This window comes from Myiozetetes cayanensis, unplaced genomic scaffold (assembly GCF_022539395.1).
Source record: "Myiozetetes cayanensis isolate MyiCay16 unplaced genomic scaffold, myiCay2020 scf3, whole genome shotgun sequence".
Taxonomy (NCBI): domain Eukaryota; kingdom Metazoa; phylum Chordata; class Aves; order Passeriformes; family Tyrannidae; genus Myiozetetes; species Myiozetetes cayanensis.
Window position 1 is genome coordinate 48,685,598 of NW_026087521.1, and position 17,089 is coordinate 48,702,686.

Here is a 17,089-nt window from a genome sequence, read left to right on the forward strand (position 1 = left end):
GCATGGACGAATTGACTCTGCTTCTCAGCGAGTCTGAAGCTGGTACCCAAACTAAGCTGCGTATATGTACATGTATCTGCACTCATTCCTGTGAATGCTGTACCCAAAGCAGACAAGGGAGAAGAAACAGCATGATTTGGGCCACGAAGGTGAGAAGAAAGTTACTAGCTTCAAAAGTGACATGAACTGCTTTCATGTGGGGTGCCCAGGCTTCAGGGCATATCTACACTGCACAACAGTACTGTCCTATCTAGACTCAAGAGTCTCTGAGCAGGCAACTTCTATACAATGCAAAAAGGTGCTATGTGGAGAGATTATGTTGGGCCCTTGAAGCAGTATAGCTATATGGGTATGATGTTATGCACAGACTAATAGAGTGTCAACAGAACTAATTAGCAGAAGGTCTCTGCAGAACGCTGCATAACATAGCAGGGAATATCTTGTTTTCTAGATAACTGCTGAAAAGACACAATAGAGCTTCCCCTCAAATCCCTCTTCATTTGGAAAGGTAGAACAACAGCCTGCCTTGATGTTACTTCTCATAACTTTGTATATATTAAATATATTTTCCCTGCTTAATCATTCCAGTGATGACTCAAGAGCAGCAGAAAAAAACCCTTACTTCTAAGCCTAGCTGGGAAGAAAACTGATAAAAGCTTTGGGCAACTTTAGTGGTTCCAAGGTTTGCAGACAGCAAAAAGACAGCACGAGGAATAGGAAGTTAAGGCAGTAAGACCTGGTAATATGCCAGTGGATCATAGAGACAAAGAACAAATAGCAATATGGATAATATAATCAAAGAATAGAGTTCTTATTCAGTTCCCAGCTTTCAGGTAAAGCAAAATTTGCTTCCTTGTCCACCAGTTCCTCTATCTGCCTAGTACAGTTGATAGCAAGGGGTCATAGCACACAGACCAATCCATCACATTTCCACTGCTCCATGATTCAACATGACAGATGAACAAAGACACTGAATTCTGCGTGGTCTTACGGCTACTGATTGGATTCCCCTAGTCCTACAACAAAGGGTCCAACATGTCTAAGGATTTTATATGTAAAACATTGGAGAATGGCAGCTGAGCAGGTCAGGGGGCATCTGGACAATTGCATATTCCATATCTAATTATCTGTGTTGCTTTGCTATGTGCTAAAATTCCAGTTGAGACAAACAGGAAGACCTAGTCATCAGAGCACTGTTCTAGAGGTTGTTCCACTGCAGGCTTTGTCTATGTCCTTAAATAGATGTCTTAGCACTGTTTCTTAAGAAAATATTAATTTGGATCAAAAGATGTTTATTGAAACAGGTTTTCTCTATTTTTAATTTAATTTTCAGTCTTAAATTAATTAATCTCTGAGGTAAACTAGATCCTTAAGACGCACAAGGTCTTTAAAGACTCCTAGAATAACACAGGAACTGAGCAGAGGTGATGACTTTTTTTGCAGCTTTAGTTCTCCACTTCTGTTTGTACTTCCTTCTTTCCTGTAATTCAGGGCTAATGGACAGCAGAGGGATGACAGGTGCCATGAAACTATTCCCAGTTAATTACAAAACCAACACTTATAAAGGACGTCTATCTGCTCACATACTGTTAGTGCCTAGAACAGAACCTGGTGCCTTCTAGATTTCAACATAAACATTTGACTATTTGCAGCAAGAACCCACCTGAGAGTTACAGACCCATTCATGCAAAGGCATGAAGTTCAGTGCTGTTATGAAAGTGAAAATTTGTGCATCGAGAGGCACACTCAAATGTTTGCACTAGGCCTTCACATTCCTTTTCTTCATGCTGACTTGCCCTCTGTGCTGTATGGAGGCTTTCTAAGGAGGTGACAATCTTGGCACTCATCGACAGACAGCAACATAGATCCCACCATCAGCTCACCTCCCCTTGTCCACGTTCTGGCTAAGACCACCTGCTGCCCCAATGCACCACATGCCCTAGTAGAAATATTCTGGTATCAGAGGTTGTCTCTGACTCCTCTTTTGCAAGGCTAGGCTAGCTCTTTCCCTTACCTGTTGAGCATGTTGGACTGGTAAATCCTTTTCTCCTGGGTGTTGTAACAGCTGCTCTTGGGTTCAGGGATGAAGCTGTGTTCAGACAGCATATCAGAAGCAGCCGTGGTGATTATGGCTATTCCATCCCTTACTCTGGCAGGAAGACCGTAGTCCCATTCATCATATGAGACAGAGATGAGCCCGGTGGGAAACTCAGATGGCACAGTGTCTGTATCCCCTGCCACCAGGCTGGGCACGATCCACGTGTAACCATAGCCTGTCAGACCCACAGAGTTGGCCACCTCAAAAATGTAGGTGGCCTCTTCCTTTGTGCAGTAGAGGAGGATAACAGGGCTTTGAAGCTTCTTGAGCTGGTTCTGGATCTTTGAATCCCCATCATCCAGGGACATGTCCAACAGGAGGACCTCCTCCAGTTCCCAACCCACAAAACTGTGCTCAATGGTACTGCGGATCTTGTTCACAAAGTCCTGGTAACCAGGGAAGTAAGTAGTGACAATGGAGAAGATGTACCAGTCATATTCTTCCATGATGTTGAGCATGACAGAAGCTTGCTGTTCTATTGATGGGCCAAACTGGAAGAACATGGATGACTCATCCTAGAATAGGAAGTCAAAGAGAAGGAGAGAGAGGAAAAGAAAACAAGAATAGGTCAAAGGAAATAAACAGCATTCCTAGTCAACCCATTGAGCATGGAGGGGGAGGCACACAGTCAGAATCTTACACTTCAAATCTTGGCCAGAGCTTAAGGATTCTTAACCTTTTAAAATTTAAAATTTAAGTGAAGCAAGTGAGAAGGAAGTAAAATCCTTTTTATGACCAGCTGTCCTTACTTTATTTTTAAAGGCAGGTTGCCAAAATTACTTAAAGGTTTCAAATGTTAGGCCTGATTCTAACAGACAGAGAACAAGTGGTACACAAGTCAGGACAGAAAAAGAGAATAAGTACAAAATATTCCATCACTGCAGAAATTAAAAGCTTTAATCCCAGGATTATCATAACCTTATACGTACTATACACAGGATACACAGCAGCTCTGATAACAGATTTAGTATGGAATATTCACTCTAGTTTGAGTATCCAGACCACAGTATAATTACAGTAGGCAAAATCATTGGACACGAATAGCTCTGACAACCCCTCTCAAATCAAGCAGCAGCACAGAGCTCTACAACTGTGGAGGCTCAGTCTCAGAACAACATAAAATACACTAAAATTTAAAAAAAGATTTCTCAACTATCATGGGTTTTGTTTATACCATGTTTTAGAGAAAAGTCAGCTCAATATTTCTCTTGGTATTGGTTTCATATCCTCCTACCATACTAAGTTCATCTTTGCAAAACTCAGAACTTGTACCATTTTACAACCTCCAAGACTCCGAGGGAGTTTTTTATAGATCTCAGCTCTCCAATGGCATAGTGTAAACCCTTTTTGTCCTGGGATTTCACAAAAACACCAGGCTTACAATTTGTGACACATCCAGTAAAATGAAATCCTTGCTTCTTCACAATTCATGATGGAAAGGAATGGAAAAAAGCATTTGCCAATATGCTCTCTTATTCTATCTTTTAAAATCAACTGCAAAGTCCTCCTGATTTCTGTAGTTGGATTAGATCACCAACCAACCAACTAAACAAACAAACAAAAAACCCAATCAAAAAGAAGCAGAATTAAATGTTATCTATGTAGAGATTCCCATTATAATAGAAAATCTCAAAATCCAATCACCACCTTTAAGAATGAGCAGCCCCATCTTCTCTTAAAAAGCCCTGAAAATTGAACCACAGATACTAAAGGAGGTACTCCAGAATTTTATACCTAGGGAAACTTATTGTGCCTCAAGACATTAACTCAAGATTGTTACATTTAGAACAGTTCTCTACCAAATTAAGTCTCCTACAGCCTGCCAGGTAAAGCTGTTTCTCAGCAGGGATGCCAGTTAATCAATCATCCATTCATCCTTTAGTCATGGTTTTGATTAGCTATAGCCATTTTCTATATTGACCAAGTATGCCATAGATCAGCAACTCCAGAGAAAGAAAACAAAAAAAGGTATGATTCTGCACTCAGTAGTTTAAGGCTGTTTCTCTTTCCTAAGCTCCCCATGGGTCACATCCTGTACAAAAGTCCTTGCTCCCAGATCCCCATGCCTCTCTTACGAGATTTGGTAATTAAACTCTGTGTACTTTCTCCATACCGCTTACCACCCACACGTGAAAGTTCTCTTAGGGCAGCTCTTTGCTTAGTGGAAAAATAAACATGTAAAAAGAAAAAGGAAAAGAAGGCATCAACAAATTGGAGACAAGTTAAAAAAAAACCCCACAAAACAAAACCAGCAACAGGACCAGCAACTGGAGGCTCTTAATACGTGGAAAACAGCTCATGCTTTCTATCACTGGAATTTACCTCCTCCTCTCAGAACTCTGCTCAGGAAAAGAACCTACTCTTCTAATAAAAAGATCCTTTATATCTTTGGAGCTTATGCAGAAAATTAGGAAAGACAGAGGAAAAATCAAACTATTGTCATGGCATCTGCCAGAATATGAAGAAAGCCTGAACAAGCATCTTCAATAGCCTTCATTGCACAGTGCCTTTGAAAGCCACTTGTAGCAAACTGAATGCTAGAGTGCGAAGACTCAGCCTTACCGTAACATGAAAAGGCAAGACAGCTAAACTGATGACTAGTATTTATTTTTATATTAAGTTCAACAAGAGCTTTCCTATACTTATGCATAAGAGCCTCTGAACTGACTGCAGTTTCCACCATTTCTAGCAGAGAGTCTAAGATCTGAAGGGCCTGGCTATTGAATTACAGGAACATCTGACACACAGCATCTTGAAGTCTTGTCTGAAAAAGTATTAGGTGCTTTCCCCAGTGACAAATAGAGGATGCAAGATGGTAAATTCACTAGTATTTCAAGTATGCATACACACAGTCAGGAGTTAGAATGCATGATAGCTAGGTGCGGGAGGTAATGCCTTACCCGTGATTTAAACAGGGTCAAGCTAAAATGCCTACTGACAGTTCGTTCCACATGAGTGCCCTGTCTAACCATTGAAGGGAATTCAGCTTCAAAGACTCGGGAAGAAAATTCAGAGCTCCTTACTAACCAGAGTGTATCAGAACATCAAAAATCAATACAGCAAACAGATAGCTTTATCACAACCCAGCTAAACAATTCTGCTCCTCTGAGAAATGTAAGCACCCCTCCTTAAATCAAACAGCACAGACCACTTAGCTGTGCATGTAATAATTGCTCTTGAGCAACTGTTGGCATTTTTATTATAGAAGCAGCAAGAGGAGGCAACTTCTATTCAAAATGAGAGCATTAAGGAGATGCAAGCCAGTCCAGCTTTTGGCTTGCCAAGATGTCTCTTGGCACTTAATCACCCCAATACTTGGGCTAGCCAAATGTTCTTCACTCCCTAACCAGCTCAGCACTCAGAGAGTGGCAAGGAAGGAAGGACAGACAACAACGTAGAAGAATGTGTCCCTCTCATAATAAATTAGGAGAATTGCTGATAGAGCTGAATAGGAATCTCAGTCACTGCCTTTCTGGGGGACAAAAAACAAACTAAGAAAAATGCCCAAGAGCCACTATTCCCTTTTCCTTGTTTTTGAGCATGTGTGATGGAAAATCAAGGAAAAAGATGAAATAGAATATAGAACTACAAGGCTACCAGAGAGAGCACGAATTTGACCTCACTGTGGTGTTACAGCCAAAGTTTTTAAATTGGAGATAGATCTAAAATGGTTTCACCGTTTTTACACAGATATAATCTATAGAATCATTATTGGTTTATTGCAGCCTAAAACCAAAAAGGAGTATTTTATCCTTCTAGACATTAAGGATTTTACAGAACATTACAAGCTCCTATTTTTCTCATGCAGAAATTTCACACTCTCCACCTTTTTTTTTTTTTTACCTTGAAACAGTTAAAATATGGTTCAACATTGCCACTGGGAGACAGATTTAAATTGGGGATTGGGATAGGGACAGGTTGAGCTCAAATCAGAAGTCCCTTACATTGCACATCATCCAGGTGAAATACAATCCCCCGGCTACAGGAAAAAGCTTGTCTTTGTCCTATAGCCTTTTCACCTGCAAGCTCAGGCTTTCCCTAGCTAACTGCTACAAGAGAAAGCAAGATTCTGCAGGGTGTCCCTCACACACTCTAAAAAAACACAGGCTCCATTACAGGATCTCGGTGCCTCCAGAAATCCCAATACTCCCCCACTATCACCCTACAAGGTCAGGGATCTGTAGTTTGCTGCGCTGAGCTGGAGGTGGAGCTGATCAATTGACATAGCACTGCTCCCCAGCTGACAGATGGCTTCCCACAGAAAATCTGCTCCGAGTTTACTGATGCTGGGATAAGTATTGCCTCCTCCTCTTGCACGTTTTACCCCTAATACAAGAAGGTTGGATTGCACATGATGAAGGTGCAAACACACTCACCATGAAGCCTCCTCTTGGAGAGTGGTGAGTTCCTAGGTGGATGGAAGAAAGTTGCAGAGGTGGCACAGGGTTTAGAGAGCAACCAAGTACTATTGCCAACACTTCTAAGGTCTTCAGACTTGCAGGCAGGCCAGGTTGACCCACAACTCGGTGGAGATGGGAGCCCTTGGCAAGGCTGCAGGTGACTCTCCCAGGAGCCCTCCTGCAGCTGCACCATTCAAAACCAATCACTGCCATTTAACGAGCCATTTACCTCAGATGTGGCAGGAGAGGTCTCCAGGGAGCTTTTCTCACAAGTTCCTTCTTAAAGCCACTCTGAATTCCCCTGGCAAGCAAATGCAATTACTACCTTACAAACAGCATCTTACTATCCAGAGCAAAACTGATTCTCAGCATGGGGCAGACTAGAGAATATCCATACAGCAGGGGCGTGCAAGATCCCCAAAAACAGTTGCAGCAGTCCAGTCACCTTGAGGAACTGGCAAGCCTTCCACTGAGACATGGTATTGACTTGGGGAGTGAGGATCAGCATGTTAGGTTTCCTTTGTGTAGCTTACCACAATGTAATCTGGTTCTATGACCCATGCTGGGTCATGAACAGATTTTTGCTACTGGTTAGACTGCTTTAGCTCCAGTCAAAGTGCCAGACTCCACAAAGGCCAGGTGTGCCAATTTATGCTCAAGGAATTTGAGTAAGGAGCAAAAGCACTTGTTTGCTTCTTGGATTTGGAGAAATATACCATATCATTGCAAAATGCCCTAGTCTGCTGTTTCCACACAGGTACAGGAGAAATACAATTTGTGCTACTCTGGGAGTAGCTCCTTTTTGTTATGCTTTTGGTAACATCAGTATATCTAACCCCGTTTGCTGCTTCATTAAGCTTCGTGTGCAGCCATAATTTAACAACTGGGATCTGTGCTTCATTTCCAGTTTGCAAAGGGGATCCTATCAGATCCCAGTGACTCAGGCCACTATCACTTTCCAAAGCCCTCTTCTCATTTTCCTGATTTAGAAGAAAAGCTGTTCTTGTGTCTTTAGTACAGTCTTGATCTGCAAAATTCCTCTGCAATGTACAGCCAAATCACATAGGGCTGCCTCTTGTTTATACTTCAGCCCTGCCCACCACACAGTCTGGGCAGGGGGGAAAGGAGCAAGCATGCACCAAAAAACTTCTGGGAAAACACAGGCTTTCATTTCCCTATCTATGTATTTCTTTTCTTGAAAATTGAGACACCACTGTGTAACTATCTGTCACAGTCCTAGCAGGATACCTGATTCACTGGGAGTTTTATTCTCTATGATGGAAAATACTGCAACAGTTCAATGTTTTATAATTAAATTTGCTATATTTCTGACTCCTGTTTGTTATAACATATCTGACAGAAACTCAGGATCTTTGTTGCTTAAGTGTTCATTTACTCCTGTTTATTCTTACCACAAATGCATTTACTGCCTCAGGCTAGCCTACAGACAGGATCTTCTGCCTGTTTGTTTTTTTCTCCACAAATTTAATTTTTTTATTTAGTTTTCAACAACGCAGCACAGTAAAACTCTGGCTTTAATATTATGTATTTGCTGATGACACCAAGTTGGGAGGGAGTGTCAACCTACCGGAAGGCAGGAGGGCTCTGCAGAGGGATCTGGATAGGCTGGAGAGTTGGGCTGACTCCAATGGAAAGAAGTTCAATAAGGCCAAGTGCCGGGTCTTGCACTTTGGCCACAACATCCCCCTGCAGCGCTACAGGCTGGGCACAGAGTGGCTGGAGAGCAGCCAGGCAGAAAGGGATCTGGGGGTGCTGATCGACAGGAGGCTGAACATGAGCCAGCAGTGTGCCCAGGTGGCCAAGAAGGCCAATGGCATCCTGGCCTGCATCAGGAACAGTGTGGCCAGCAGGAGCAGGGAAGTGATCCTTCCCCTGTACTCAGCACTGGTGAGGCCACACCTTGAGTATTGTGTTCAGCTCTGGGCCCCTCAGTTCAGGAAGGATATTGAGGTGCTGGAGCGGGTCCAGAGAAGAGCAACCAGGCTGGTGAAGGGACCTGAGCACAACTGCTGTGAGGAGAGGCTGAGGGAGCTGGGGTTGTTTAGTCTAGAGAAGAGAAGGCTTAGAGGTGACCTCATCACTCTCTTCAACTACCTGAAGGGAAGTTATAGCCAGGTGGGGGTTGGTCTCTTCTCCCAGGCAACCAACAACAGGACAAGGGGACATGGGCTCAAGCTCTGCCAGGGGAAGTTTAGGTTAGATGTTAGGAAGAAATTCTTTACAGAGAGGGTAATCAGGCATTGGAACGGCCTGCCCAGAGAGGTGGTGGATTCACCATCCCTGGAGGTTTTTAAAAAGAGATTGGACATGGCTCTTAGTGCCATGATATAGTAATTAGAGTTGGATCAGGGGTTGGACTTGATGATCTTGGAGGTCTTTTCCAACCCAATCTATTCTATGATTCTATGATTCTATGTGCTGTATCATGCTGTGTGAGTCCTTTCCTTGAATGCTTGCAGTAGGGACTGTGAGAACATGATGACACTACATACCTAGTATAATGTCCTCACGGTGGGACTGGCATCTCTGCATCTCACACACACACACACATTCACATTTCCACAAATACACATATTCATAGCAAAACCTACTCAAAGTGAAGTTGGAGCATGTTGGATTGTGTCATTTCTTAATGACTGCCTAGTTGATACTACTTAGAAGGATTTCAAAAGTTTCCTGTCTTACTGGAACAGGTTCCCTGGGTTATTACTGATTTTGGCTTGCATAGCAGATCACCTCCTGCAAACCTTTCCCAGTGTTCCGAGTCGCTGATGGATAGATCTTTCCTGGTGAAAATCCTCCAAGCTGCCCTGAGAGCGTGCTGTCAGTGGGAAGTTCAAATATCTTAGATGGAGAAATCTGGTTTACATAACCATATGATTTATCAGTTGCCTCCCTTGTTCTCATAATAATTACTGAATGCATTGGACTTATTTGACAGAAGGATACATAGCGCAGATGATAGTTACAGAAATGGGTGGATGAGTGAAAGCAAGAGACATGGTTCAGTGTCCCCACTGATAGAATGACAGGCAGGATATACTGTGATAAATTAATTAGGAGAGTGGTTGTTGACTCTCTAGGTCTTCTCTGGAAGCTACAATCCCTGATGGCTACTAATTGCAATAACACATGTAGAGTTGCTAGTGTAGTTCAATTTTGTTACCCTCATAAATGAGAACAAATACACCAAGATTCACATGTGTAATGACATTAACTACACACTTAAGTATCATCATATACCTATACCCCAGTCATGGTTTGGACATCAATCTCTCTGTAGCAGTGAAAACAGATCTGCTGTAGAGTCCTAACCCAGAGGCAACTATCTAAGTGCTCTAGCACCAAAGAGTTCCTGAGAGCTGCAAAAAAAAGGTCTCCAATTAAAGATGAGTCAAGGGCTGAAAACAGCTAAGTGATTTCCACTTGCCACTTAAGGGTCTTCAGAAATCATTCATTCAAAACCCTTTGCAGCAGAGGAAACACAAGATACCCTAGATTCTGTAATCTTGCTCTTGGTATTGCTTTACTCCATACCACATGCAGTTAATAAAACAGATGAAAGAGTCAAACGTAGAAGAGCCACTGTCTAGCATACACAACTCAGTTGTCTGGCTAAAGAGAGGGTGTAACATTTGTGAATTTTATACACAGTCACTGGTCAAAGCAGGCTAATGTATGATGCTATGCCGTACCAGCTTCTCAGAGCATCATATATGGATGCCAGCATTTTTTCACAGCAGAGAAATGGCAGTTAGCAAGCCGCCAGGATAAACAGTTTTCACACCAGGATTGTTACATTTCCATTTTCACCTCTGTATGTGTGTATTTCCTTGTTTGATGAGAATATATGGATGGATTAAACCACTGGCCACTCTGGGTAGATTCTACCCACCAGGCACCATGTTATACCATGCTGGCAATTTGGATAGCCCAGGACCAGTTTCTCTGTTCCAGCTCAGCCAAGCCTCCTAGGCTGGCTTAATATCTTGACATTGCCAGCCCAAAACAGAGAAAAGTCAGACTGCTCCATTACTCATCCATCCGATTACATCATGGTGTTTGCCTGGGTCTTCTTTTCTGGCTGTCTTTCCATCCAGAGTAAGGACTGAATTTTGACTGCAAGCTGAATGAAATGACATTGGCCTTAATTAATCAATAGCAACCATAAAACTGTCCAGTACTCTTAAAAAAGTCCAGTCACAGTATTTGGCAAGATGTCATTGAATAAATTTCTCAAATCAACTATCCAGAGTGAAATACTATTTCTTTTTATCATTTTTAAATTAACTGCTCATCCATTTCATCAAGTATGCCTTTGGTCTCTTATTATGAGCAAACCTTAATATAAGCTGAACCTCTAAAGGTTCACAGAGTCTTTTTAGATAAGTCCTGGAAGTCCAGCATTGCATCCCATGCCCTCTGAGCCTCTCAGGAGCTTAAGATCTTTTCTTACTGTGTCCAGCTGTGGACAGGTCAGAGCGTGTTCTGTGATTGCCTCCATTCCTCTTCTGTCTCATAAAGCAGAGACATCCCCTTTCTCTCCAGTTCTGCCTTGCTTATTTAATCATTAAGCTTCTGCAGGCTAAGCTGTTAGTTGTTCTATGTCCTAACAGATGGCACCTGCAATCCTGATAATGCCAAGTTCTACTCAGCCTTTATGGGCAGAGTGAAGTTGGCTGTGCCCATGCTCTTAGCTGGATGGACTACAGCTGAAGCAAAGTAGTCAGTTTAAAGTAATATTGTGTCAGATCTTCATCTTTTCTCACAGACTGGGATTATTAATCAGTTTAGATAATTTTTAACATACTGATATAACTTTCATACCCTTTGGACCAGAGTTGGCTTGCCTTAGAGGGCAAGTAAGCAAGCAACTGAAGGCAAAGTCTGTGTAGATGTGCCTCCTGCTTTCCTTAAGGCAAGGAGCAAGGAAAGCCTTCAGCCTCATCCATCCTGGCCAGCAGTAAATGGGCAATTCTGTTACTCAAAAGAAAAGCAAAACAAAACAAAACAGGAGATCTCTTTAGCAAGTGGACCAAGAGCTGAGTTCTGACTAGATTTCACATACTCCATGTGGCAGGATAGACCCACCCTGATAAGACCTAAAATCCAATCAAGCTATCATGCAAGCTATTGTGCAGGATCAACTGTTGGAGCCAGAGTGTTGTGTTGGTGTTAATTACACTGAAACCATCCTGGTTCATCAAACTTGGAATACACACCCTGCCTTCTGAAGTCTGATTTGACAGATAAGCTGATAGCTGGCCTGTAAATGTGTGACTTGCAGTCAATCACTTTATACTATAGAAGTCCAGTACCCTCTCATGCAGTCAGGTTCTTCTAACATAACCTTTCTTGAGTGTATGGGTTGAGATTCCTCCCTTGGCTTTGGACATCCTCCAGAGTTACTCCTCAAGGTTGAAAGAGATCACGAGCATCGGTATGGGTGAGTTACATGAGATCTCTCCTTAATAATTATTTTTTTTGCTACCTTTAATATAACTGTTTCAACGGTTGCTTTGTTACAGTGTACTATACTACTTTAGGCTATATTATACTCTACTAGTAGATTTTTAGTGTTTATATCGTGTAGTAAATAGTTCTGATTAAGATATTTTGTCTGGTCATTTGTATAGAATCATTTATTTTATATAAATATTCTCATTTTGCCAATCATTAAAACCTGCCGGACAAAAGTTGTTTAATCACACCTCTATTAATAATTAAAAAAATAAAAATAAAAATTAAAAAAAACCTAAAAATTTAAAAAAAAAAAAAAAAAAAAAAGGAAAGAAAAACCAAAATGCGGTACTGCCTCACTGCTCTGGTCCTAGTTCGGCAGCGAAGTTTCCGTGGCAACAGCGCACACGAAATGCCGCCCGCCCGTAAGCTCCCGGCCGCCGGCATCCCGCCGGGGGAGCACCGCACCGCGGCCCGCAGCGCTGCGGAGCCCGGCCCGGCGCGGCTCGGCTCGGCACAGCACGGCATGGCCCCGCATAGCACGGCCCATCGGCGTTGGGGCTCTGCGTCCCTACTCAGACCACAAAGCGCGGCTCATCACCCGGCAGCCTGCTGGGACTGCAGAGGTGCTCGGGAAAGGGAAGGGGACTGAGGAGGGTAAGAAGCGAGCCCACCTTTTCTCCTCCTGAGCCTGGGAGTAGTAAGCATTCAGCCATTTCATACTCACAGCTTTCTGAGACCGTGAGGATCTATGCTACCCTCCGCCGCACTCTCCAAATCAGATTCTATCACTTTGGAAAGGAGGTGATGCTTGCTCAGAGTACGCTTCCTTCCTGCATTGGGCTCTCCTAGATCTCACTCACCCCAGCTCACTTCAACCTGTGTTTTACAGCAAGAGCTGGGGCAGGAGCAATGTCAAATCCTTGCTCCGTTGATACTGAGGTTTAGAGATGTAACAAGAAATGATAGTATTCACGACGTAGAACCTACAGATAGCTGAGCCAAGTGATTTAAAAAAACAATGAAGAGAGGAACTGAGGCAGCCAACCAGGCAACACCAGTTACTTTTAACCAGGTTCATTGTCTTGAAGAAGTTCACAAGGGGTTACTTAGAACTTTGGGGAACTTCAGACAGGAAAGACCACCAGGACCCTGCGATGAAGACCCTCAGAGACCTTATAAGGATATGCATATGTGCTAATAAGTGTTGGGAAATATCATGAATATGTAACAGAAATGCAGGGAACAAAAAATGAATAATCATGTAATGCTGACATATAAACTGTAGTGAAGATACCTCGGTGTGCATTTGGCAAAATGATGACCAGTGCACCCAGCGCCAATTAAAGAAGGCCTTGATTTCTAAAACCCACAATTAGTCTTAGAGGTTTCTTTTAAGTGCCACTTTTAGGCAACACTCTATACCAGAAAAAAAGGCAGCTCTGTGTGGTTTCATTTTAAGAGGGATTTTACCACCTGCCAGAACAGTAAAAATAGTCTCAGCATAAAATGAAGAAACAGTACCCTGTTCCATTTTTGTTTGGACATGTGCTGGCAAGCAGCTGTCTCATTAGTATAGAACGTGTATGTCTGTACCAGGCAACAGGAGGCACAGAAACCATGAACTGGCCCTAAGGCATCCGTTCATCAACACTGTAGAAACTCCAGGTCGTGCCCAGTAGAGTTGCCAAGTCAGGAGAGCTAACTAGTTCAAATCACAGTCTGCACCATCCTGGTGACCCTTATTCTGGTTTCAGACCTAGCTGGAGATTCTTGAAGCCTGAGCAGAAGAACCAGAGGTGGATTCCTGACTTACTGGACCCAGATTCAGGTTTAGCCCCTGCTTTGGAAAGCTACTGTATCACTGAAGTGTGTTATGAGAGTCCTTGGCTGGAACAAGCAATACGGATTTTAATATTGCAGCCTCCCTCCCTCATGCTTGAAGACCCTATTAGAGCTTGCTTTGGCCATAGTTAAGTTACCTTTTGTGCTCCAGGATGGATGAAAGAACGGCAGCACCTACTTTCTCTCTATCCAGCTCTCCCTCCTAAACAACCAGTAAGCAGTGCCCCTGTAGGGAAGCTGCTGTCATGCCTGTCTTGCTTATTGAATTGATTAACAAAGTTTTAAACGATTATTGATTCTGCTCTTCCACAGTGTGGAAACTCTGAGACCAGTAAAGAACATGGAGTTATTTACACAGATATTACAAAGGAAAGAAGCTTCCTTCTCAAACGTTCTTCTTGAGCTCCCATCTATTGTCTCAAAAACTCAACAGGAAGTTTCCTACAGCTTTACAGACAAAGAATTTCACAAATATATTAAGTCCCCTGCATGCACACATAATCATCCAAACATATGCAGGATCTTCTGCCAGATCCACAGCTGCTGAACTGTTTTTTTCTATTATTTTTCTGTTGGGATCATAGCTCTTTCATTCCTTTTCTTTGCCTTGATGATTAATAGCAGTTTGTCATGGCCCTTGCTGTTATGAGACTGAGACAGAAATTGTGCAATCTCCCTATTGATGGAAAAGCCATTTCTGAACTCAAGGAATTGGAAATTATTCTTGGTAAAAGACTGGACCACAGGAGACTTGCAGAGCTAGAGCCTGAAATCTTCCCCACAGTTCCTGAGGTACTTCACAGTAATGGCTGCAGGAGTGATTGGTGCTGTTAAGACCACTATATCCATCTCTGTGATCTAAGCATGAAAACATTTCCACTCTTGAGGGTTTGATGAAGAGGATTTGGGATAAGGAATTGGTCCATCTGACTTTGCAACAAGGGTGCTATGAGTTTCAGTTCTGTACATCTTTTTGATTGGGTGATGAAAATCAAGGAGCCCATTTCCAGTCAGCTTAACTCTACTGAAGCACACATAATTAAATTCACTTTTTTCTATACTTACCCACACATTAATAGAAGGTGCCATTTATATATTCAGTATGCCCTTGACATGACTTAACAGCAACAGCACAATAAATAAGATACTCTTTTTGTAGTTGAATTCAAATTTTTCTATCTCTATTAGGCTTTGTACTTTTTTAAACAAAATCCAAGGCTGAGACTGAATTGCCATATCTTTTTCAAGATCACACATGCACATGAGACACTGAGATTTCTGTCGAGGATCAGCACAGCAGAGAAAGGGAATGATGGAGCAGCAAAAGATTTTGCCTCTGCTGGCCATTAACAATAAGAGTAACAAAAGCATCTAAGAGAATAAAGCCAGAGTGAGATGGGTAAGGTATAGAAATAGCTCTTTGACTGACTCAAAGGCAAAGCCAATGCGTCTTGTTTTTCTGCATCTCCCGTCTATCCTCTTTCTTCACCACACACTCTGGCACAATGGGGGAGTGAGAAGTAGATGGAAGCATCAGCAGGAGCTACAGCAAGCAGGGGAGAAACGAGCTATTCAGTCTGAACATTGCGTGGCTAGGGCCTGTGACAAAAGATGAACAAACGACCTTATGAGGGGGGAAAGAAAAAGTCATGTCCAACACTGCACTGACTGCAAGGAAAGAAGCACTGACTATGGTGTTTTGTCTTTTCCTTCCAGTTTGTATCACTTTGACTCATTTTCTGTCTTCCTGCACTCCAGGCTCCTCAGTGCGTGCAGGTGTGTGTGTGTTTGTATACATATACACATGTGCATGTGTACATAGGCAATTACATGCAGGATGTCTCAAGATAGGCAAATTGTCTCATCTCATCTCCAGTATGCCAGCTACACTCGAACTCAGGCTGGCAGCACCTGAAGTGGATTAGCATCTGACAATGATCCCTACGAAATAAAATGATGGTGCAGTCCAGCCTCACTGAAGAGCAGTGTCTACATCATCACACATGCATTCAGAGCTAATTAAGCCTCCAATCAGTGTTCTCAGAGAGAAGCCATGGATTACACAGGCTGCTTCCCTACACAGCCCTAGACACAGCCCAGAGGAAGAGAGCTTCAAATTGTGGGCGAAAGCACTCAAGACATGCTTTTAACACACTTTATTCTTACTGACAAAATATAGTCCTTCAGGATTCACCTTCCATGGAGGCAAGTATTCATCTAATTAATATACACCAAGAGGATCTGGGTTAAAAAAAAAAATCAAATTTGTCTTTCTTTTAGGCAGGTCATAAGAGGAAATACTTGTGGGAAGGGCTTAGTCACACAATGGTTTATTTCAGGGTGCAGCTAGGCAATTCTGGAAACTGATACAAAGTCATCGCTCTGGTCATCTAGCTTCAAGATAAATTTTTTTTGCTCATAGGAAGTGCCTTTTCTCTTTTTCATATAAAACCTCTGAATATCTCCTCCTGAGAAGTACTGAGCTGAAAAAAACTTTCCTTCGAGACCAGTGGCTGGAGCAAGGAGCTCAGCCTTTTCATTATCTCAGTGCCTGCAGGATGTGTACATTCCTGTACTAGGTCTGCACTGCGTAGGAGCCTTCAGCAGTAGCTGTGCAGCCTTCATCTCAGAGGACGTTCTCTTCTTCTATGTGGTAAGAGTAGAAGAGGCAGAATTTAAGAGCTATGTACGTTTACTATCTTGGTGTCAGCACTCTTCAAGGCATGCAGCCTTGCAGAGTGGGCAAGCTTGGTGAATGAAGCACACTGAATGGAAGATATCAACCCAGTGCTCTACAGCTCATCTGGTATCAAACTGCTCTTGTTATGTCACCCAGCAATTTCTAAGGGCTGATAGTAGATCTCTTTCTGCTTTCACTCCTCAGGCTAATCCCACTAACTTCGAAGTCCCATTATACACCCTAGGTGGAAGTGAAAATACTTTCAGGCATGTATTCAGTGCTTTCAGCAGTAGGCTATGGATAAACCTCTCTATTCATCAGTGGAAAAACATGGCCTTTCCAGGTACCCCTCACTGGCCTTCCCACAGAATCTGTCTTTATATTGTTACTCTAGGATATCCAAGGAAGGAACAGTATACAATATTTTAATGTATTCGTAGGTTTTACAATGTACATACCTCATCCCTACTTAAAAGGCTGAGGATCCTAAATCTTTTTTTACAGGGAAATTTACAAGGCTGGAAACCCATATGAGTTCCCCTTCTGGGGGGCACTTTGCACAGTCCATCGATAATTTCTGTGTTT

General features: G+C 42.6%; 2 protein-coding genes across 5 annotated transcripts in view; one reads left to right on the forward strand and one right to left on the reverse strand.

The window, feature by feature from the left end:
• FAM234B (family with sequence similarity 234 member B) overlaps positions 1 to 17,089 on the forward strand; it is a 406,169-nt gene that overhangs the window by 316,869 nt on the left and 72,211 nt on the right. The gene's annotated exons all lie outside the window — the stretch shown is intronic.
• The window catches only part of GRIN2B (glutamate ionotropic receptor NMDA type subunit 2B), a 208,339-nt gene that overhangs the window by 118,427 nt on the left and 72,823 nt on the right, over positions 1 to 17,089 (reverse strand). For all 4 annotated transcript variants that reach the window (XM_050325278.1, XM_050325279.1, XM_050325277.1 and 1 more), the window contains one exon: positions 2,015 to 2,613. In XM_050325278.1, coding sequence (XP_050181235.1) covers positions 2,015 to 2,613 — 599 coding nt within the window. The remainder of the gene's footprint in view (positions 1 to 2,014; positions 2,614 to 17,089) is intronic.